The 23,366-nt window shown below is 38.0% G+C and overlaps 1 protein-coding gene across 1 annotated transcript in view; it reads right to left on the reverse strand.

Moving 5' to 3' along the window:
• The window catches only part of mmp11a (matrix metallopeptidase 11a), a 28,980-nt gene extending 6,195 nt beyond the window's left edge, over positions 1-22,785 (reverse strand). Inside the window, exons 1-5 of the mRNA XM_015012580.2 lie at positions 22,168-22,785; positions 8,518-8,744; positions 3,684-3,827; positions 1,894-2,027; positions 694-932 (exon numbers count right to left, since the gene is read on the reverse strand). Of these exons, the coding sequence (XP_014868066.2) occupies positions 694-932; positions 1,894-2,027; positions 3,684-3,827; positions 8,518-8,744; positions 22,168-22,272 (849 nt within the window). The 5' untranslated portion in view covers positions 22,273-22,785. The remainder of the gene's footprint in view (positions 1-693; positions 933-1,893; positions 2,028-3,683; positions 3,828-8,517; positions 8,745-22,167) is intronic.
• Positions 22,786-23,366: the final 581 nt, after the last annotated feature.

Below are 23,366 nucleotides of genomic sequence, written 5' to 3' on the forward strand. Positions count from 1 at the left end.
AAAGAGGGAAAAGGTGGGAATGGGAGGAAATATTTCCTCGGGTGCTCAGCGTGAGAGAGCTGGAAGTATTAAATTGAACTGGTTGTTATATGTAATTAAGGCTAACATTAATTTTAGTGCAACTGTCAATTAGCAATGGATGAGCACAGTGTCTTCTCAGATTGCTTATTCTGTTCAAAATAAATGCTTTTGAGCAGAAATCAGTGTAATAAAATGTGTTTAATAAAATGCATAATCATTCATGTAAGTTAAATAAGGAGTTTAAATTATTTTCACTTTAAAATAAGTATTTATTGTAACTTGATAACATGAGTGAAAATAATAAAACATTCTGGAGCTCAGCTTGGGTTGCTAGGTAACGGGCTGGGCTTGGCTGGGGTTGCTAGGTAACGGGCAGTGCCTTCTGAATTGTGACATTACATTGCAGAGAGTTTTGAAACGGGTAATTTTCCAAACACCAAAAAAACATTAACTTTATTGCCAAAAAATCGACTGGGTGTGTCTTTAAATTGCCTGGCCTGTTTTCAGAAGCAGCAGAAACCCAAATGAAAATACAAAAACATGCAAAATATGAACATTACATATTAGGTTCCATTTAAAAACAAAAGTTATCCAAGTGAATTTTACATGAATCCGAGTTGTACATTAATATGGCTGACTGTATGAATTAATTTGTTAACTGGCTGGACTCACATTAAGTTCGTTGGTCTCTGTTTTGAGGACCAGAGCCCTTGGAGCCGGGGTTGGCGGTGGGGGCAGGACCTGTGGTTTAACTCCGTACAGGTACTGGATGCCTAGTTTGTCGTCTTCGCTCAGCCTCAGTGGGTAGGAGAAGGAGTAGTACGCGGACATGACGGTTTTGGACTTACGTGAGTGCTGCAGGCCCAGGACATGCCCGAACTCATGGGCGGCAACCTGCAGAAGGTCTGTACCTGTAAGGAGGAAGGGAGAGGTTCATACAAGGTCTGAAAATAGGAGAGAGTGTTTGTTTTGACCCGGTTTGAGCAGCAGACTGCGGGGATTTCACTATCTGAGCCAACTGGGTCAAACAAGGGGAAAAAAAGTCCCTTTAACTGCTGACTCACACATGTCCTCAGTTAATCGCACGCATGTGTCTGACATGTTTACCTTTAGTCAGAGTTAGCATATACTTTAGCAAGTACCACTGCAACAACTTTAATTACAGTTACAACAAACAAGTTGATGATAATTATTAAAAGAGAGTTGAGACACATTACTTGGTGCAGAATAAGCCACAAACACCAAAAGTCTTTTTTTTAATTAACTGATCTGCAAACAGATGAAAAGTTGCTTCTGCACAAACATCACAGTGTGGTTATAATTGTTCAGCTTATTAATTAATTCCTCTTGTTACAGTTAAATACAACCTTTGTTGTCATTCTAACTCATCCTGAATGTCTCAGATGGGTGATGGTGCACCTCAGGGAAGGTTGTTTGAGTCCCTTGTTGAGTTTGTTTATAACCGTTTATTCGCAGGTTATTATCAGTACATGTCTGTAATGTAGCCACAGGATTCAGAAACTTTTCAGTCAATGAATAGACTATGAACTCAGAGTACCAAAGTAATCTGGAGTCGAATGTGAGCCAAACACTAGAAAGAAAGGATTTTATTTGTTAAGAGATTTTTTTTAGGGAGCATCAACTCCACCAGCAATATCAAACAGAATAAGCAATTTACAAGACATTCACTAAGTGACTTTTATAAATATATACTCAGTTTGGACAGTAATTAATAAAACAAACCCAAATCTCAGAGTATTTTTGATGAATTTTGGATGCAAATTGTTTACATTTTGTGAAGTTTTTCCATTTTTTATCAGTTTATTGAAACAAACACAAATAGACCGAAACCAAAGTGATCCAGAAACTCACCCATGTAGTTCCCCAGAGTCCAGGACTCGTCGTAGTCGAAGTGAATGTCGCCCTGTCGATGTGTTTTCGGGAAGAAGGCATGAGCTAGAATACCACCTGGACCGTCAAACGGCAGGTTGTCTCCATGCCAGTAGCTACAGGTGAATAAAACAAGCGTCCCCATCAGAAACAAAACCTTCCTTTTTTTAAAAACAACGAAACAAAACATCTAAACTCTCTCACAAAGTGAATAAAAATAACTTGAACCCTTTAAAATACACAACAAAGTTCAGTACAGAGGATGATAAAGTTGTAAAAATAAATAAAATGAACTAAAGACAAAGATATTTCCGTTTAAACAACACTGGGATGTGACGAGATGCTTTAAGTGAAATGATTCAAAGAGGGGAAACACAGAAACGATAAAAGAATGAAAAACCCCGAGTCAGCAGATACGGATCATGCATAAAGCAGGAGTATCAGCGCAGTGGAGCCTGCTTGTCGTCTCTTGCTCCATTATCTCCGTGTTCATCTTCACAGCTCTGCAAATCTCTTTGTGCCAGAATCTGATCCTATCTGTTTAAATGTTCTGCTAGTTTTACTGAAACGATCCTGATTTTTATCCAGGACATAAATCAGGCTCATTCTTATTAGCTGAGACATTTTTTCAACAACAAATATAGAAAACGTTATTGGTTGTCTCGAACCAATGTTGATTTTTATTTTTGAATAATTTACTAAAGCAGAGGGATTCGTCTCCTCGTCACACAGAGTTCAGAAGTGATTTTCTGAGGAAGTATCACTCATTATTGCAGCAAAGCAGCAATAATGAGTGATGTAGTTTAAAGTGACACCAGCAGGGGGAGCAGTTCTCTCCTGACAAGAGGTCACAGAGGTTAAAGCAAATAAAAACTCTGAGCTCAGAGGATTCCCTCAGCATAAGCTCATCTGAACTGGATCAAAACTAAAAAAACAAAGCTTGGTCCGTCTCTGCTGAAGCCGTACGGAGATAAATTGGTGCCAAAAGAAAATAAAAATGTAACTTCACATAAGATATTTGAAACCGAAAATTTGTTTTGGAACTGGAAAAAAAAAAAATTAAACTAAAAAACTGCAGACTTTGTGAAAAAAATATCTGATACATATCTAATTTGATTTTATTCTTGTATTAATTCAGCCTTAGTCTCATAATAATCAGTTTTTCTCTGAAGTTTGACTTTAGTCTCAGAATTCAAAATTGTTTTTTAGAATTTGGACTATTTTTTAATTGGTTTTTAATCTCAACATTTTTAATTTTTTCCCAGAAATCTTACTTTTTTGAACAATTATGACTTTTAAGATAAAGAACTAAGAATTATTTTTATTTTGGTGGCCCTAATCTTCTTCCATAATAAAAAAAACTCTTAGAAAATCCCTTCTGATTACATTTCACATGAACCTAAATGTGATTTAAATTGTTGACAAACCAGAACATGTCTGCCACTGGGAAGAATCCAGTTCCTCCCATAGGTTAATGCCCAGATACTGAAGGTTTTGACACTAATTGAGTTGGAGGAACCAATTCATTAAGTTCCTGTCAATTTGTTTATCCACTGACAAAAAGTCATGAGCCACCATGATGAAAATGTAATAACCCATAAAACTACTTCTGTTCAGACATCAAGTCAGTGAGTTCAGGATTTATTACTTATTTTTGGAGAATTAACAAATAAAAATCTGCCTCTAGTCAAGAAAAGTTGTAGAAATTAAACACAAAAAGAGGCTGATTGATTGGTTGAGTCAGAACAGACGGTTCTTATTCGGGTTTTCACCTGGAAAAGTCGATCCGGATGTCAGCGATCCCCCTGTGGACCTCGGTGAAAGTGAGAGGTGTGACATCGCTCCAGATCTTCACCGCCTCCCGGATCACGCGTCGCACCTTCTCCTCGTCCATCTGCCAGGGGAAGCGTTCGATCCTGCAGGAAGCCAGCGCCGGAGTCAACACAGGAAGTGAAATGTATGTTTTTAAGTTTCAACTGTAAATTACTTTTTTATGCTTTTAATCAAATATTATATTGCACTTTGTTACAAAACTGTTTAGTTTAAATATTAAGCACTTTCAACGACTTTCTACAGAAATCAAGCACTTTCCAAACCTTGAAAAAACTTAACAGAAATTCAAGGATTTTAAACACCAATACAAACCCTGCAAATAATACAGGTGGCTTTATTTTTTTATTTTTTTTATTTTTAAATCAGAGTAATAAAACCTGAAAACTGTTCATTTTGAAAACATAAAAACAAGAACAAAGACTTCTGCACTAAATTGTTTTTAAACCTGTGAGATGCAGGGCAGGAAATTAAAGGAACATTTTGCCCTTTATGAGGCTTGTGGATTAATGTTGGAGAAGTTTGAACTTGTTCTGCTCGCATTAATTGCAGCTTTTCTGCAGCAGTGAAATAAAAGCTGGCAGACTTGACCGATTGCACGAAGTGGTTCCAGCATGTAATTTTGCTCCAGGACATCAATCTGTAATTTTTCTGTTGCATGGAAACAGAAAATGGCAAACAAACAAGGCAAACGGTGTTAATTTGTAATACTTAGAGGTGAAATGTTTTGTTTCTCCTTCCAGATCGATGTGGGAGACAGAAGCATTAGAATAATGTAGAAAATAACTAGTTTTAATATGATGTCTCAACAGGTTTTTGCATCATTTATTCATATTTCTGATATTGATATTGAGTTTTGACAGAAAGTCAAAGAAGATGAGCTCAGAATTATTCATACCCTCTCAGATTCAGATTTAAATGATTTTTGTCCATTGAAGAAGTTTAATTCTGTACTATTCTGTACAGAATTAAATTAATTAATTCTGTAAACATTTCTGTTTTTAAAAAGACATTTTTTAATGGCTCTGATGTAGTATTTTTAAACATATTTTAGCGATTGTGTATTAAGGTCATACTAAGAAAAATAAAATTACGAGAATGAATTCATAATATTAGAAGAATAAATTGGTACAAGAATAAGGTCGAAATAATACAAGAATAGTCCCAGTAATTTAAAAATAAAGTGACAATATTACAAGAATAAAATCATAACATGCTAATTAGGTTGTAATAACCAGTATGGGTGTATTTTTGTTGTATTCCATTTCTACTTTATTCTCATAGAAACTGTGAATTAATTATTATATTATTATGACTTTATTGATTAATTTTCATTAATTTTACTTTGTTAGCATAGCCTTAATACTTTGTCGTTTTCGCTAAGTGGAAAACCATCACAATTAATAGAAATAAAAGCTTTTAAACATCAATTTGTGTGGAATAAATCTGTTTAGTGTTTCAGTTTGTAATAAAGTTCCTAAAATAAATGGGGTTCTCAATAATTTTCTAATTTATTTATTGAATGTTCACTTTTTTTGCAGCTTATTATTCTTTCTTGCAGACTTCTCTTTTCAATCTTGTCGCTATTTCTGGTAAGAAATGGCGACCTGAGAGACGATTTTAGACTGAAACTGAGTTTGGAGTCAGAGAAATTTCAGCTGAGAAGAGGTAAGTTTATCAGTGTTAGTAAAACCTTCAGAATAAAAGCCCAGATTTTCTGAATAGTTCAGGTTAATGTGGATCAGTTCAAAGTGTTTCTGTTTATATGGAAAACATCCATCTGTCTTCACAGAGCGGGACTTTCCTGTCTTTCACTCAAACACCTGCAGATCTGGAGGTGTGACTCTGAGTCACGGAGCTGCAACGTTCAGGATCATCTGGGTAACTTTTCAGCTTTTGACGGCGCCAAAACATAAATCAGAGGAATTTTTTTATTGTTTCCAAGCAAAAGAAAAGAAAAAAAAGCAAAACATAAACAAGGAACAGCAGTTCTCACATATATTTAGACTTTTTATTGTTTTGTGGATGACACAAACCTCAGATTTATGTGTGATAGTTTTTCAGGAAAGGATTCATCAGCAGTTAAAGAAATACTGTTTACTAATCTGTATTTCTTCAATCAATAACAGGAAAAGGTGCTTTATAGGACTATTTTTTTACAAACGCGGGAAAGGTGAAACTGTCACTTGAAGAGTTCTGGGTAAAACATTTTTATAAACAAAGAAGGTTTTCAATCTTAGATGCAAAATGTATAGATATTTTTTGACAGTTTTGGGTTAATTGCTGCTCCGAGTGTGTTTTTCAGCAAATCGCCATTTTTACAGTCTATAAACTTCAATCAACAATAAATCGATTACTAAATTAACTGAGGATTAGTTGTTGCTTTTCCCTACTCCCTTGTGTTTCATTTTAGAGAATATTTTTCTGGAAATTTTGTGTTAAAAAGTGGCCATCATTGTGTTATTTTCTGTTTATCATGAACTTGTTTTTCACGCAGGAGGACCTTTATTTTGAGTTGAGCTTGTGTTTCAGGGTTGAACTTCCTCTCCATAAAGCTCCAGACTTTAAGATTGCGCAGCAGCCTGTGGTCTCCTCTCAGTCCAGAGGAGCAGACCTCCTTTACTGCTTGTTTTAAAGCAGTAAAAACATCCATCTTGGACTTCACGCTTTACGCAGGAACTTCTTCCAAAAGCTCAAATTAGTGGCCGATTCTAAATAAAACTGAACACGGGAGGTAAAAGGCATGGCTTCGGCGTAAGATGCCTACAGTAGGTGGGGTGCAGTTTGACCTGGTGGGCCGTTGCCATGGCTACAGTTAACCACATCACTCAGGTGTCGCTTATATCGACCCGATCCAGGGGAATCTAATTAGTCTGCGGCCGGTTCTGCCTCCCCCATGCTGCTTTCTTTCGGCGTGCCTTAATATGCTGTTATGCTAAAGAACGAGTACAATGAAAGGGACCCCGGGAGACGCAGACAGAGAGGCAGCAGCCGGCAGACGCCAACCGGCTGTCGATGGAGCCGCGGCCCCAGATGAAAGAAAAGCAGCACCTCTTTGTGGAAATCATAAGCCCATGACTTCATTTTCAGATTGCTCTATCTGCTTTCTCATCTTTCATGGCGTTCCTGGAGTCGGTCGCTCTGTGTTTTTGATCTGCAGCAGCTCCCGTTTGGCTCTGTCTATCTGCTGTTTGGTCCTCAGAGAACGACCCAAATTAGGATTTTTTTTTTATCGCGGAAACATCTGCTGACCGCAGCTGGAAACATGCAGACATCAGAGCTGCTGCACGCGCTGCAGGCTGCAGGTTTTACTCAGATTACACAGGTCAGAGCAACAGTTGTTCTGAAACTGCACATGTTCTCTGTAATGCAAGGAAAAATGTAGCTGCTTATCCTTCACTGCAGGGAAACCATCTAGGGCTGAAACGATTAATCAGATTAATCACGATTAATTGATTACTGAAATAATCATCAACTAATTCAGCAATCAATTAATTGTTAACAGGAGCATACAGACTCAAAAATGCCATTTGGTGAAAGAACGACACATTCAGAGCAGAAGTTAAGCTAAAACTGGACAAAAATTCATTGTCATTTAAGATAAAAAGAAACAAAATCTGTAAATATATTTCGCTCTTCAAGTGGCACAGTTTTATCTTCACCTGTTTTTTAAAAAAACAACACTACGGGAATGTTGGGCAGAAAAATATTTATTTCCTTATTTTAAAAAGTATTCAGATAGTTTATTTGCATCTTTTAATGTATTTCTAATGTTGTGCAAAAAGGTTTAAATAAACAATCTGCAGAATGTGCCATTTTTAAAATCTGATCAATCGATTGATCGTTAGTTGCATCTCTAATCTCTGGTGGATATTCGTGTGAGGTAGACAGTTCACCAACACAGAAACACACAGGATATACAACCTCACACACACTGGAGGAAACTCATGAATGAGTGAGGAGAAAAATGAAATCTCCATGTAAAAAGACCGTAGGCCGGTATTTGAACCCAGGACATTCTACAGCCTACAAAACATGTTCATGACATTTTTGCACAAAATCATTTAGATGAGATTTTGAATCAGTTCTGCCCATTTTGAGTTGTTTTAGGGCCTCTGTCACCTTAAATCCAGATAAGCAGCTGCTGGCCCCCAACTCAACATTTACACTAGGGAAATGACACATGAAAATGACTGTAAACAGACACACAGTTATACAACCGTACATCTGTGAACAGCATTAATAGAGCCTCCTGCGCAATCAACAAAAATGCAGCAAATGGTTTCTGAATGATTCATCAACAACAAAACACTTTTGTCTTTTCCAGCAGCCATTATACAGCGCATACAGTTAAAACCAGCTAGCTAAATGTGCTGGAACTCAGGTTGGGTTGCTAGGTAACGAGCAGGGCTTCACTGGGGTTGCTAGGCAACAGAAAGTGCCTGCTGATTTGTGATGTTACATTCAGAAGGTTTTTGAAATGGCTCATTTTCCAGGCACCAAAAGACATTAACGTATTACCAGAAAACACCTGTTTTTTTTTTTAAGCGTTTTGTTTGTAGCAGTAGAAACTGAAAAACTTGCAAAATGTGACTTTTGCATGATAGGTCCCCTTTCAGAGATCTGAGCAGAAACACAATAATGTCAGGCGGATAAAGTCTGACAGAAAACAGCAGCTAACAGCTGTTCCTGCTAGATATGGTTCATATTTTATCCCTACTGGATTCGTTAAAAGAACGACTGTTTAATCATCATAAAATAATCTTATTTCCATACTTGTAGGTGAGATCCTTCTTGTCGAAACGCCCTCCATGCAGAACAAAGCGTCTCTGGCGGTGTCGACCTCGGTACTGCAGCTCCTTCTGGTTGGGGAAGTCCGGTACGCCACAGCGCGGCCGGTTCCATGTGTTGGAAGCGTTGGTGGACGGACTCGCTTCCTTCACCGAACCCTGAGGGTGAGGAGGCTTCGCCCTCTTCTTCAGGTCCGGGGACTTCTCAGAGGCCTGGAACGACCAAGAGGTTCGGTCCGGTTAGTTCACGGCTACACGTGCCACACACAGTGAGGAAGAAGCAACAGAGGTGTGAAAGAACCCAAAATGAAGTAAGAGTTGCTCTAATTTAACGTATTATTACTGAAGTAAAAGTAAAAAGTATCAGTCCAAGAAATTACTCGAGTCAAAGAGTGAAGTACTGAGTAACTGATCAAACTATCAATCATTTAATATTTAAAATTTACCTTATCAGACGGACCAAAATATAATGTTAAGTGGATATTTTCATATTTTAAGGATGAAAATAATAAGAATTTATAGAAGTAAGAACAAAAAAACCCAACAAAATCTGGCAAATATTCAATTTTTCTTAATCAGTTTCTTTCAATAAAAAATCTATAAAACTTTCAACAAAAACTGCAGGTGTGTGTCTATGTCTGGTGAATTTCTGGTTAAAACATGTTTGTTCTTCATTCAGCAGGTAGAAAATCCAGAAACTAAGAGTAGAAATTCTTCATAATAAAATTACTCAAGTAAAACTAAAAAGTACAGCACAGTAAAAATATTCGTAAATGTAATTTTTTTTCAAAAAACGTTATTAGGTAAAAGTAATTGAGTAAATGTAACTAGTTACTACCCAACTCTGTCAAACACTAAGTAAAAGTACAGATAAGCAAAAGTATACTCTAGTAAAAGTAAAAGTACCACATTAACATTGTTACTTGCTTTTAAAAATACTTCAAGTACTGAAAGAGAATTTACTAGTTGAATTTATCGTTTAATGCACCAGCTGCATCTATATTTTCTTGAATTCATCAATATTTTTGACATATGCAGCCAAACGAGCGCCACAAGTTCACAGAGTTCATCTCTTACAGAACAAAAGCAGAAAATGTGAGAAGGAGATGAAAATGAGCGAAGTCATTACAGCTCGTCCATATCTGACCTACATTCAGCCTAATAGCAGCCTGACCTCACGGCCGGGTCACTGAGCCACGTAGCTGGGCCCCAGCGAAGGTCCCTGAGTGACCCATTACCCCTCGTCCTGATTCAGGAAATGACTCCGCTCATTTCCACACAAACTAATTACAGATCAGACCCATCCCATCGGCACCTTGCTCCACAACACTGAGGGAAAAAAACACAATGTGCAGAAAACTGCAGGGTGTTCTCTTCCTATCGCAAAATTACGTGCATTTCCCTTTCCGCTGCCGCGCCGAGCTACCTGTGGGAAAAGACGCTATCGTTTTATTGTGTTGAGATGAGACTAATTACCTCCGTCAGTGGATCCTCTCAGTCTGCGGCTCTCTTACATGAGCTCTCGTTCAAACAACGATCTGACTCCAGCTTTTGTTCTCATCATGATTTTTCTGCAGATTGACAAATTTCTGACATGCTGCAACATGCAAGACTTCAGCTTCAAGAAAAATACATAAAAGTTAAAGTTTTTCAGTACCTGGCTGCAGAGTTAGGCAATAACTAGTTACATACCTGAGGAACTTATTTGGATTTTTTTTTTTTCCAACGTTGTACTTTTTACTTTTACTTAAGTAACTTTATTATAAAGTATTTCTGCTCTTACTTGAGTAAAATTTCTGGATTTTCTACCCACTGAATTAAAAGCAGACATGTTTTAACCAAAAATTCTGCAGGATTTCACCTTTTATTAATAAACTGTGCATAAAATATCTTGAAATTTAGTATTTTAGGGTTTTGTTGCAGGCTTTGAGGCCTCTGCTGTGCTCCCAAGTGTTCATCTAAATGTGCGTGATAGCATCCATTCAGTCTTTGTTTTCTGCCTGTGTGATATGATGTCACGGGGGTAACAGGTTCAGGAAGGAAACCCAGGTTCCCTCTCTCCTCAGCAGAAGTCTGACTGATCCCACCGGCTTCCCAGGACAGGAATCGTGTCTCTCACTGGGACATGTTTGGAAATCCATCAAAGAAGAAACCCAGAAGACCGGACTCGTCTTATCTGACTTGTTTTGATTCTATGTGAATCAGCTGGTGTCTGCACACCAGATAGTCCAGTAGGCTCGGTTTGATTGGAGACCAGAATTACAATGTTTGTTACATTTTCAGCTGCTGCAGTTCGATTTCCCACTGCACTGTCAAACAAACCTAACCGATTGAAAAACCTGTTCCCCTCCTGGCCTCTGGGGGCGCTGCACCAATAACCAGTACAGGAAACGACATGAAAACCTCTGAAAGAGACAGTTTCCTTCTTCACAAAATGTGAACAAAAATGGATTAGTGTTGGATTTTAACAGTTGGAGGATTTCTAAAAACCACATACCATTACCCCCTGCAGTGCATGTGTGTCAAACTAAAGGCCCGGGGGCTAAATCTGGCCCGCCACAGCTTTTTTTTGTGGTCTTCTGGACTCCAGATGACAAACTATATCAATTAGTCCCTCCCATTTTTTATGATCGTGGCTCCACAGATCTCTGTTTTTGTTGTGTTAATGCATAATTGTGAGTTTATTGGAAATTTTCTGCAAAAAAGGTAATCAACTTTGGGTTTAAGTGATGCTAACTCCCACCTGCAGGTGGCGGTATTTCCTACTTTACGACACTGTTGCCTCAGCCTTTCTTGATTTCAGACTATAGTCTGTGATCGATATGGCGACTAGCAAAATCACATTATGGTCATTCATATGTGCAAATTTAGCAAATTTCCTTGAAAATATTACTAAATTAGCGCCACAAAATCACAGAAGCAATTAAAAATCCTGAAGGACAGACTGATGTGAGAAGATGTTCAACTTTATTTCTAAGAAGTACACACAAGTTTGTTTTGGTTGTATTTACCCAGAATGCTCTGCGGTATCGTCCTCTTTCTGCTTTTGTAAGAAGTGAATTAATCTGCCCGTACTTTTCAGCAATATTAAGGAATTACCGACTTAAAACAAGCTCCTGTATCTTACTGAAAAGTTAGTTTTACCTCATTTCAAATGTAAAATGATATTTGCAGTAGAAACTGGACCAAAAATCCTTGGTAAGATTTTGTGTTTCTGCACTGCAGGCAGAATAAAAACAACATGAGTCTGGATCAGCAAACAGAGACCAGGTGAGTCTAATAAGAGCGACCATAACAGGGAGGCTAAATAAAACCAGAACATGTGGAACAGGCGAAACTTTGCTCAAACACGGTGCGGCGGAGACACGCACATGTTTGGGATTATCTGAGAGAAAATGAAAACCTCTAGCAGGAATCCACAGAGCATGACAGCTTCACTCTGTAAGATGAGACGTTATTTAGAAAAGATGTTTCACTCTGCTGACCTTTGATCTCTGTTAGACAGTCTGAGGAAGAAATGTAAATATCTCCATTCTTCCACCTACATTCAGGCTAAATCCAGACAGTATGCATGGGAACCTTCATACACTGCAAAAACACAAAATCTTACCAAGTATCTTTTGTCCAGTTTCTCATGCAAATATCCTGGTACTCTTAAATAAGACAAAACTAAAGTGCAAGTAACTTGTCAGCAAGATGCAGGAGCTTGTTTTAAATGTTTTTTTTTTTGTTTTTTTTTGCACAAAATCATTTTTATATTAATGAGATTTTAGTCTGCTCAGTTCAGAATGAGCTGTTTTATTTAAATCCAAATCAGCTGCTTATGGCCACGCCCCTCAACTCAACGTTTACACTCGCACATGAAAATGGCTGCAAACAGATGCGCAATTATGCAATCGCACATCTTTGAAAAGCAGAAGTGGAGCCTCCTGCAAAACCAACAAAGAACGCAGCAAGTGGTTTCTGGATGGTAAGTCAACAACAAAACACCTGTCTTTTCTAGCAGCCATTGTACAGCGGTAAAACCAGCTGCTGGAGCTCAGCTTGGGTTGCTAGGTAACGGGCTGGGCTTGGCTGAGGTTGCTAGGTAACGGGCAATGCTTGCTGATTTGTGACACTACATCGTGGGAGGTTTTTGAAACAGCTCATTTTACAGCTATCAAAAACATTAACTGTCAACTTAACTTAATTTAATGCCAAAAACTGGCAATAAGCTAAAAAACGGAGGTACAAAAATTTTCAAAAAATGTGAATTTTACATAATAAATCCCATTTAAGTAAATAATTCCTTCCTGGTTTCACTGACAGATTATTCAATTCCTAACATTTTTCCAATAAGTGAAATAATTTGCAAATGGAACTAGTTCTTATCCATCAATGCTAAGGAATTATTGATTTAAAACAAGCTCCTATTTCTTGCTGAAAAGTTACCTGTAAGTTAGTTTTGTCTTATTTCAAGTGTCCTGAGGTATTTGCATTACAAACTGGACCAGAAATACCTGTTAAGCTCCTGTGTTTTGCAGTGCAGATGAGCTGCTCCACAGAGCAGGACTCCACCTTGTCGCTGATGTAGGTTATGAGGAACAAAACTCAGCGGGATTCATGGAATGTGCTCCAGATTGCAGAAACGGAGTGACTGATGGCTCTAAATCCCAGAAAAAACAACAACACACACCTCAACGAACCCCCCACCTTTCTCCAGCTCCTTTGTTTCACTCTGTTTAAAGCAGATTTCAGCTGCTTATTCCACTGCACAAAGCACTTATTCATGTCGGAGGGGATGTTTATGTTCCCGTCCGTGCGGCTCGCTCTAAAAGGCTCGTTGGAGTTGCTAAGAGCGAAACAAAATGAGTTACAGCTTCTAAACAGAAAAGGTTTCTACGCTCCCCCCTGAAAAGCTGCTGCTGGTGTGTTTTTGAGCTGGAAGAAATGTGAAAGACCAGTGTGATATGAAGTGCTATCTGGCTTCCCGGAACAGATTCTGATAACATGCATACAGAAGAACAACAGAAAGTCTTATCATGGTGTGAAACAGCTATGAAAGCCTTCAGTCTAAAGGCCGGCAAGATGAAAAACAGCGTGGAGTTTGGTTAGAAGATGTTGATCCAGCTTCTCGAGAACGGTACACATAATCCAACAGCTTCAACTTTATCTAAAGTGAGTCAAGATAATGATGAAATGTACTGGAAAACTGAAACATCACCATTTGGTCTGGGTTTTACTTACTTTAAAATGAAATACTCCCATGATTTAACATGTGCATAAATATCAGACAAAATTACCCCAGAAAAACATGATTTAGAAAATTCAACATTTGCTTTATGATGCGTTTCCACACCGTAAAGCTTCACACCAGAACTTTGTTTTATTCTCATCTGCATGATTCCAGTTAACGTATCAGGAGAGCTAAGCAAACGCCATGTTTACGTTTGTGATGGTATGACAGTCAATTATTATTTTGCATCCCTTTTGCATTTTTGAAAAGTCAAACATTTGTAAGAAAAATTGTATTCATTTATTTTTTCGATTAATCTCAAATTTTCTAGAATTACATCATGGAAATTTCCGAAAAAGTAGAAAGTGTCTGCCAAAAAAACTGAAATAAAAAAACCCCAAAAAACAAAAACAAAACAACAACAGAAAAATAACTATTGCTGAAAAGTTGAAAAAGTCATGCAAAACACTCAATTTGACATCAATCTCGGTAATTATCTAGAAAAAAAGCGGCAATTTCCAAGTCTGAAAAGTTGAAAATGTTTGACTTTACGTTTTTTTGCAGGACTTAATAAATCTATTGAGTTTATTCGTGGAGCACATTTAACATAAAAAACCGAACACATCATGCCGTCAACAACTGTGAAAACCAGTAACAGAAATTGCATTTTGAAACAGTCATTGTTAAAATCATCAGTCACAAACATCTTACTTTTGTTATTGTTCAAAGCAGCTCTAAATAACTCTAAATCTCTTTATATCTATAATGAAGCCATTGTACCTTCATCAACGTCAGCAAAATAATAAAATGCCTCAATCCGTTTCCCATTTTGTAATTATTTCATTGAATTCAATATAAAAAAATAGTTAGTTTTGCTTCAATGTTTCAAGCGATACTTAAACTTTTTTCCTGGCGTCACTGAAACGTTTCGGAGGTCTCTGTCAAGGAAGGAGGTGTGAACTTTGAGTCACCGGGTCGCGGGGCGACCTCCATCCTGAAGGCCCATGTTCCCGCCTGACGTCGCCTGATCCCAATCAGAGCGCCGGGGTGGCTGCGGTGTCGGCTTTCACGCTCGTAAACCTCTGGCTAATTCTAACGGTTGGGTGCGCCGTGGGGGAGGCAGTGGCGTTTCAAAGAGAGGGATGGAAAAAACGTGGCTAACGAGCTGAACCCCCCCGACTGGGTGTCAAATGGATCGGTTGACCTGTCTGACCCCCAAAACACCAGAGAAATAAACGACGCTCAATCCAGACAGGCCTAGCATCAAAGTTCAAGGTTAAAGCCCAGAACAAGAGGATTATCCGGATCCAAAACGTTCTCCATGTGCTCGACTTGGAGAAATATTATGGGTTTGAACTTCTGCTATTTTTAGCAAATAAAGCAACTTGAAAAAGTTTTACCCTCCTTAAAAATTAAGTTTATTCTCACTTACATGTTTCTGAACATCAAATGAACATAACTACACTGCAAAAACACAAAATATTACCAGGTGTTTTGATTGGTAGTGAAAATATCTTAGTATATTTGAAATAAGACAAAATGAACGTACAAGTAGCTTTTCAGAAACCTTTAAGTCCTTAATATGGATGAAAAAGTTATAGTTTTATTTGAGGAATTTTCATTGATAACATGGGAAAAATGTTTTAAGTTAAATAATCTGCCAGTGGAACGAAAGACAAAAGAGAAATCCTTCAAACTCTAAACTGACGCTACTCCAGTTTTGTATCTTTGTATTGGTTTTTTTACATTAAATATTCCACAGATTTCTTCTTCATCAGCCATATTTGTTTACTGTGAACTGATGTTTGGTTTTTAGAGGTTCTGTGAGATTTCCCGTCTGACATCCGAATGTTGGTGAATAAAATCTGTCTCGACACCATAAATTGCACAACCAAACCTGTTATACTTCAGACTTTTTTTCAAAACTCTCAGGTTTTGAAAATGAATGGATTTTTCTGCAGTGCTTAGAAATGACTTTATAGTTAGACAAGTAAAATTTAAATAAATTGATACAAACCGTGTGTACGCCACTCTCCAGTGGGTATTTAGTTGTGCTTCCATTGCAAATGTGTGCAAAACTTTGTTGATATTCTGCAAATGATGGAAATACATAATTATGCAAAATAAAATAAGATTTTTTGCATGATAAAATATTAAAAAACAAGCCACTCCATTGTCGTCCAACTACTTCCTGTCGTCTTCTTTGTCATTCCTGGCAGTAGTAACGTCTGGTTGTTGATCACGGGACTCGTGACACAAAAAAAAGCGTTTTCACTGCAGTTTCATGAAACCGATTTTGATTCAGCTCAAAAATCTGATGGCTTATTGCTTTTTTGGTAAAAGTTTATCTGCAATGGTCCTAATTCACCGTTGAAGAAAAACCACCTCAATCCAGTGCAAAAAAATCACATTTATCGAAAATGTAACTTTTTAAAATTGGCGTGTAAGGAAATTATTTTCGTAAGTCCAATTTGCACAATTTTGTGGTCAATGGAAACGCAGCACATTACTTAGAAATTAATGTAAAAAAACAACAACAAACATTTTATTTTCTGTTTTGTGTCTCCTTGCTGCTTTTAATTATCCAGTTTTTGACAGATTTATGCACAAAGCTGAGATGAAAAAGAAACCACATCGACGACTCAGCAGATGACACGAGTTTTTACGACCTTCCTCTCCCAGATAACAACACTCCTGCAAGCAGACTACTAAAAACACACACTCTCATCACACAGTTACTCATCACTTTCTGCTGAGAGGGCGAAACGTCAGACACAAAACACCGATTCAACAAGAAGGAGGTCTCGACTTGTGCGATGGTTGTAGTGCGGCATTAAGAAGCGGGTTGGGGAGGGGCGAGATTACAAGTATGAACACAACCAGTTTCTGGTTACAGTGATGACAGGATCTGCACAGCGCTTTAGAGGATCTGACAGCGGTATTCAGACTGCACACAGAAACATGTTGGTGCATGCTGGGCGCATCTGCAGCGCGTCTCCAGTCAATCACCCCCCGCCGCCGCTCAACGGGGGGGTAAACCAACACCGCCTCTGAGGCGGGAGACCCAACGGGGTCCACTTTTAACCAGAATCACACTGCTGCAACATGTTCACACACTTTTCTTCCCTAGACATCAGTAACCAGCTGTTCTTAAAATACACTCAAAATGCAGCTGGACAAATTATTCTCAAGTTACATAAGATATAAATTCAGCAGAGGTTGGCAGAGAGTAGCACGACTACTTCAGCATATTTTTACTCAAGTAAGAGTAAAACGCAGCCATCCAAGAAATTACACAAGAGTAAAAAGTATTTAGTAAAAAGTCTAAGACTGTAACTCAGGGGTCCCCAAGCTATGGCCCGTGGGCCTCCTCATTTGGTCAGGCCCCCTGAACAATGCCAGAGAGCATTCAGTGTTTTTTTTCATATATATGTGGATTTTTCTTCAACCACCAGGGGGCTCTTGAGCAGATATGAAATTTAGTTTCCCTCAATGGAATATATACTAGTCAGTACCAGTCACCGTTTCGCTCACGGTTTTTTTCCATTTGCATTCTGGGTAAAAATCTATCTACAAACGCGAATATGTCGTCGGCAGTAATCCAGCCCCCCCGGTCCACAGTTTCACTCCCCCCCCACCCCCTCGTCAACAAAAGTTTTCTAAGGTTTCTTTCTCGAAAAACTAAGACCGGCCCCCGACCAGAAAAGGGAACAGTTATGTGGCCCTCGCAGGAAAAAGTTTGGGGACCCCTACTGTAACTGATCAAATTATCAATCATTTAATACTTTAAAAAAATTACATCATGATGGACCGGGATATGAAGTTAAATGGAAGTTTTGGTATTTTAAGGAACAAAAACTTCACTGATCAAATACGGAAGACAATTAGAGCCACTTAAAAAAACAAACAAAAAAACATATTCTGACTAATTGTGATTAAAATTCTGAGATTTAAGTAACAATCCTGAGAAATTCTGAGAATTCTGAAAAAACATTGGAATTCTTACTTCAATATCAGAATTCTGACTTTTTTCAGAATTCTGAGAATTTATCAGAATTCTGATTTTTCCTCAGATTTCTGACATTGCTAAGTGAGATTAAACATAGAATTAGAGATTAAAATCAGATTTTTTCCCCCTCTCCCCCTAATCCTTTCCTGTAGATCCAAACATCATTTAATATGTAAAATTACATCATCAGCTGGACCAAAATATACAGTTATTTGGAAATTGTGGTTGTTTAATGTCCAAAATGAACATACTTACTATAAAATACCATAATTATAAAATGACAAAATAGGGAAAAAGTGAAATTTTATCAAATCAATTTCTTTCAATATGAAACTTTACCAAAAAATGTAATTTGTGTCTCTGGTAATTTATATATTATATATTTGTTCTTCATTAAGTGAAGTTACTCACAACGGGTAGAGAATCCAGAAATGTAAAAAGTAAGAGTAGCGATACATTATAATAAAATGAGCCAAGTAAAAGTACAAACAACACAGCAAAAGTATTTTTTCTCAGAAAGTTACTGACGTAAATGTAAGTAGTTACTACCCAACTCTGTTGGAGACAGAAAATGATGAACAATCTCCAGATGTTATAAACCGATAGACGTACCAAGTATTGATTCAGCTGAACAGATTTACATTTGTAGAAATGTTGAAATCCATGTTTTGTTTTTCTTTCACTTCACAATTACGCATCACTCTGTTTGTCCCAAATCCTAGTTATAAAATACTGGAAATGACTTGGAGTTGTTTTAGTTCCCCTCATGTTAGACTGAAGCTGCAGGAAGCATTAAGGAGAAGCAACGATGCCAGATTAATTTTCCCTTAGTGGCATTTTGTTTCTGCACTGGAAATGCAAAAAACAATCAGCCTGAGGGAGAGAAAGGACTCAAGGTAAACCTTCAACTCCAAGCCTCTGTTCATTATGAGTTATTTTCTCATTTTCTTGAAATAAATGTACTTAATTTATGATTTTTAATGACTCCCCCTCTTCTTTCCCGTCTTCCTGCCGCCATGAGCAGTAATATCTGTGGCTCCTACAAGGCAGACATAATAAAAACAAATCAAAATCTGCAAGATAAATGTTCTTGCAGAGGTCAAATCTTTTGGTTTTTCATACTTTTTGTCAGATTTATTACTTTTTAAAGTCTAATTGCTGTCGGTTGATGGATAAGCGAAATAAATACGTAAATATTTAAATTTACATCGCTCACGTTAGCAAAAAATAACTCCAGTTTGTTCTGACAGTTGCAAGAATTCGTTACAGGCCCTGGCACTTGAAAACAACACATTCACTCGACATGTGTTTTGGATAACTTCAGTAGGAAATCTGTGAGTGCAGCAGTTGCAGAGAGGAAAAGGTTGAAGGAAATTAGAGGCGCTGCAAAGGAAATTTAAAAAAGGCAAAATAATTCACACAGCGATGAGATTGCTGCCATAACCTGAGGCCGTGTTCGTTATTCTATCTGTTTGTCGCAGGAAAACAAAAAGAGCCGGGAGTTCTTTCTTTTCATTAACGTGACATCTAAACGTCTCGACCCGATACCAGCGGATCCGAACGATAGGAAGCGATTCATCAGTGAGTGTTTACATCCGCAGACAGATAAGGTTTCATCTCTTTAGGGTGTGCTCTACTTTAAAGACCAGAGACAAAAGAATCTGCTTACTTACTGTGCAAGAGGATTTAGATATGAAAGGGTCCTGCAAGAGTTCCTAATCAACAAATACCTCGTTATCTTCAGAAGTATCATGAAAATCAGAAACATCTGTTCTTATCGTTCCTGGAAAGCCTCTGAAATCTGCTGTTTGTCTCTCTGCAGGATGACTTTGTGATGATTTCACTCATTAATGTGAGCAAAGCCTCAGGGAAGCACGGGTTACCCTTAAAATCACAGCCTGGCCTTTAATCACACCTTTTGTTATTGGGCTGCTATTTAAGCTTGGCAGCAGAACAGATGAGAGTGGAAAACATGAAACAAAAGGTCAAAGTTCAGGTGAGGATGCCAGTTATTTTTACAGGGGGATAAAACTCAGGTGCAATGCCAGATATAAACAGGAACCTGCAGGTTTGCAGCACCTGCGGCTTTTAAATGTGAGAACATTTAGCAAGAGCTCAGTTCTTGAAAAACAAAAAATCTAAAAATAAAACTTCAGCTTTTACACCTTCAATGGCTCTTATTGTGATTTCTGGGAAAATTGATGATTTTACCATTTCCAAATAAAAGTCTGAAAATTGGGGCAAATCCAATTTGCCCCAATTGGATTTGGGGCAAATCCACGTATATATATATACTAAGGTATAGTACTTTACTATACCTTAGTAGAAAATTATGTTAAAATAAATCTTTTTGCAAACTTGCAAAATCTTTTGCAAGTTTGCAAAAAGATTTTCTTTAGACGCCCATTCTTCTCCCACTGAGGTGTGACCCTGGGCGGACAGCCACATCAGATTGCTCCCCTCCAGCTGTGGCATCAGGACAACAAACACCGAACTCAGATGCAGCTCTTTGCATCTCCGCTGTGCGAGCTTGACGGCTCATAAACATGAAACGGCAGATAGTGTTTGACCCGCCACGGCTTGTCCTCGCCTGAGTATAAATCTAGTGAAAGCACCAAATAAAAGTTTGCTGTTCTGTCCCCGTTCATCTCTCACCTCTGATCATCTTGTTCCGCCCCGGCTGACAGATGTTCCTGGAGGAATTTACGGTTTTCCCTGTCAGGATCTTTGCAGCTTTCGTCCGGACCACACCCCCTGCTGAGCGTAATTTGCTGATGCTTTCAGAGCAACAAGGCGACCTACATTAGATAAATGTTTCTCTGCAACTTGGCAACTATTCTCAGTAACATTTTTATCCAAACGGCCTGGTTTTTCTGGTGAACTGTTGTTGCCGGTTTACCTGTAAACAGGACATTCCTGCGAAGGAGGCTGGCATACCAAACAATCCGCTCACTGTAAACAGAGCTTAAATATTTACTCAGAAAAGTTGTAATTTGATGGGAGATGAGAGGTAAACAAAACATAGGCGACTTCTGTAATGACAGAATGCAATAATCACAACAGCATGTGATTTAGGAGCTGATTAAAGATAGAAATGAGTTGATCTGACAGTCCAACTGCTGTCGCCATCAGAACTGCTGCTAATGTTGGACCTCTTCTCTTTTATGGTGTTGTTGACAAAATGCCTGAAAGGCCTGTTATTACAGCTTTCTGCCATGGCTGCAGTGCAGCTCAGCAACCTGCACATCTTTTTTTCTACTCATTTCCCCCCAAAAGATCAGACCTGCCTGCAAAACCACAACTCTGCTGTCATCTATAGAAGTCCAAAAGAGCCGAAATTAACCAAAAACAAAAAAAGATCCTCCTTAACACCAAGGCTTCAGCAATGCAATGGTTGTTTCAGGTTTACTTTTCTAAATGAAAAAATAAGAGAAAGTAACAGGAAAAAGAGAAACAAAAATATACAAACATAGATATATATAAAATAATAGGAGGGAGTTTAAAGGAGATACCATAAATTTATGAGCGTTAAGGATGTGGAAATAAATAAAAAAACATTCAAAACGTTCTTTAGTTGAATAATTTTAGGGGTAAAAATAAATAATATATACAGAAATAAACACGTTTAAAAATGAAACGAAAAAAATAAAATATGAGATTAAATTTTAAAATAATTAATTAGCAATAATATTACATGGAGACACTTTTATATCTAAAAATTCATTATAACAAAACATTAATGGAGAAGGGTGTGAAATATATGTCAAATAAGAGAAAATAAAAAATGTTACTGGAAGTAAAAAAATAAAATAAAATAAAACAACAAAAGCACAAATATACATTTATGAAACATTAACAATGGCTAATACTCATGTTTTTGTTTATTTTTTGCAAAGGTTTTGCATTAATTATTTTGCTAAGACTACTTCTTTATGTAGTTTTAACTTTTGGCAGTTCTGGGCTTCCATATTCATTCTGCCTGTGAGCGATTCTATGGAGATGCTCAGAGTAAGGGCTGCGTGTTTACGTTGATGCTGAGCAGACAGAAAATAAATGGTGATAATAGTGATGTTTTAAACAACTTTAAGATGTAATGGCAGGTCAAGCGCAGAGCGGGTCTAAAATAACAATTTTCTCAATCACAACAGTAGAGAAATTGGTCCTGATGAGTTAAAGGTGCCCACATACCTAACCTGCCAACTAATATTTGAAACAATAGCGAAAATCCAACTCTTAACAACCGCAACCTGTTGCGCATGAACGTGCATGCATGCGTGTTTTGAGGGAGATTCAGCTGAATAAAGAAAATCAGCAGCAAGTATGTGTTAAAGACGCGTGTAGAAGTTTTAAACTCAGATTATTTAAACTAGAATAATCTCCTGCATGAAGTTGAAGTGGAAACTGGAACTCACCGGTGCCGCTTTGTACCTGCCGGCTCCGCGCACTGGAGCACCAAGCATGCTCTGGAAACACTGCAGCGCAAACACGCAGAAGCACACGACCAGAGAAGTCCGCATCCTCACCGCCGTCCGTCCGGAGCCGCGCAGGATGGAGGTGCAGCGGGTGTTTTTGGCGCAGTGTGCGGTGTGCAGTGCCGAGAGTCACACGGCTCCAGGATGTGGGGCGACTTCTCCTTAAATACACTCTGATTTCTTTGTTCCCTGTTTTTTTTTTCTCTCCATACACTTTTTTTTTTTTTTGCAGCCCCGGGCTGATAATACCACCCGCTACCATGTGACTCTTAACCGTTTCACTGCCGTGTTCTGCAGCGCTTAGTTGAGGGACTTTTCATCCAGAGAAAAAGTAATTTAATACCAATTAATCAAACAGTTCCCCACATGAAACCCAAACTGTGACGCACAGCGCGACCTGGAAATATCTGGAACAAGAACGCCAAGAAAACAACCGGCAAACCGCAAAAATGCAGCCAGTTTTATAAACTTTCTGGGGAAAATTCTCATTGCTTTCGATCACATGTGTCAAACTCAAGGCCCGGGGGCCAAATCTGGCCCAGCTTAGCTTTTTATGTGGCCCGCAGGAAGAGATGGGCAGAGAACCAAAAAACTGTAATCAAATAAGTAGCAGTACTTCAACATATTCTCAAGTAAAAGTAAAAAGTAATCGACCAAGAACTTACTCAAGTAAGAGTAAAAAAGTATTTGGTAAAAAGTCTACTTGAGTTCTGAGTAACTGATCTTAATCATTTCATATTTTAATATTACATAAAATAAAAAGTTGAGTGGAAATATTGGTATTTTAATTAGCAAAATGAAAATAACGCGATTTGGACTATTTTAGATTTTTTTCGTACCTTGTACTGTCTATTAGAAAGGCAAAATATTTTCCAAACCACTAAGTTTTTGTGTGCTTTTCACATATAGCTGCAGAGGATCGCCTTACTTTGAAATTCAAAAATGCTCTTAAATTACTCAAAAATTCCTGCATCTGCCAGGGTCTGAGGTGTGAATGTTTTATAGCTTTTGTAGATTAGCTCAGGTGATATTTAGGTGGAGCTGCTGTCATGAATATTTCAGTAGGGGTTTTATTCATCCTGCAGGCAGAGACGTAATTAATTCAGGTTTAATGTGCAGAAGGAAGATGGATGAAAAGA

Source organism: Poecilia mexicana, unplaced genomic scaffold (assembly GCF_051168715.1).
Source record: "Poecilia mexicana isolate PSO_F unplaced genomic scaffold, ASM5116871v1 scaffold_9, whole genome shotgun sequence".
NCBI lineage: Eukaryota > Metazoa > Chordata > Actinopteri > Cyprinodontiformes > Poeciliidae > Poecilia > Poecilia mexicana.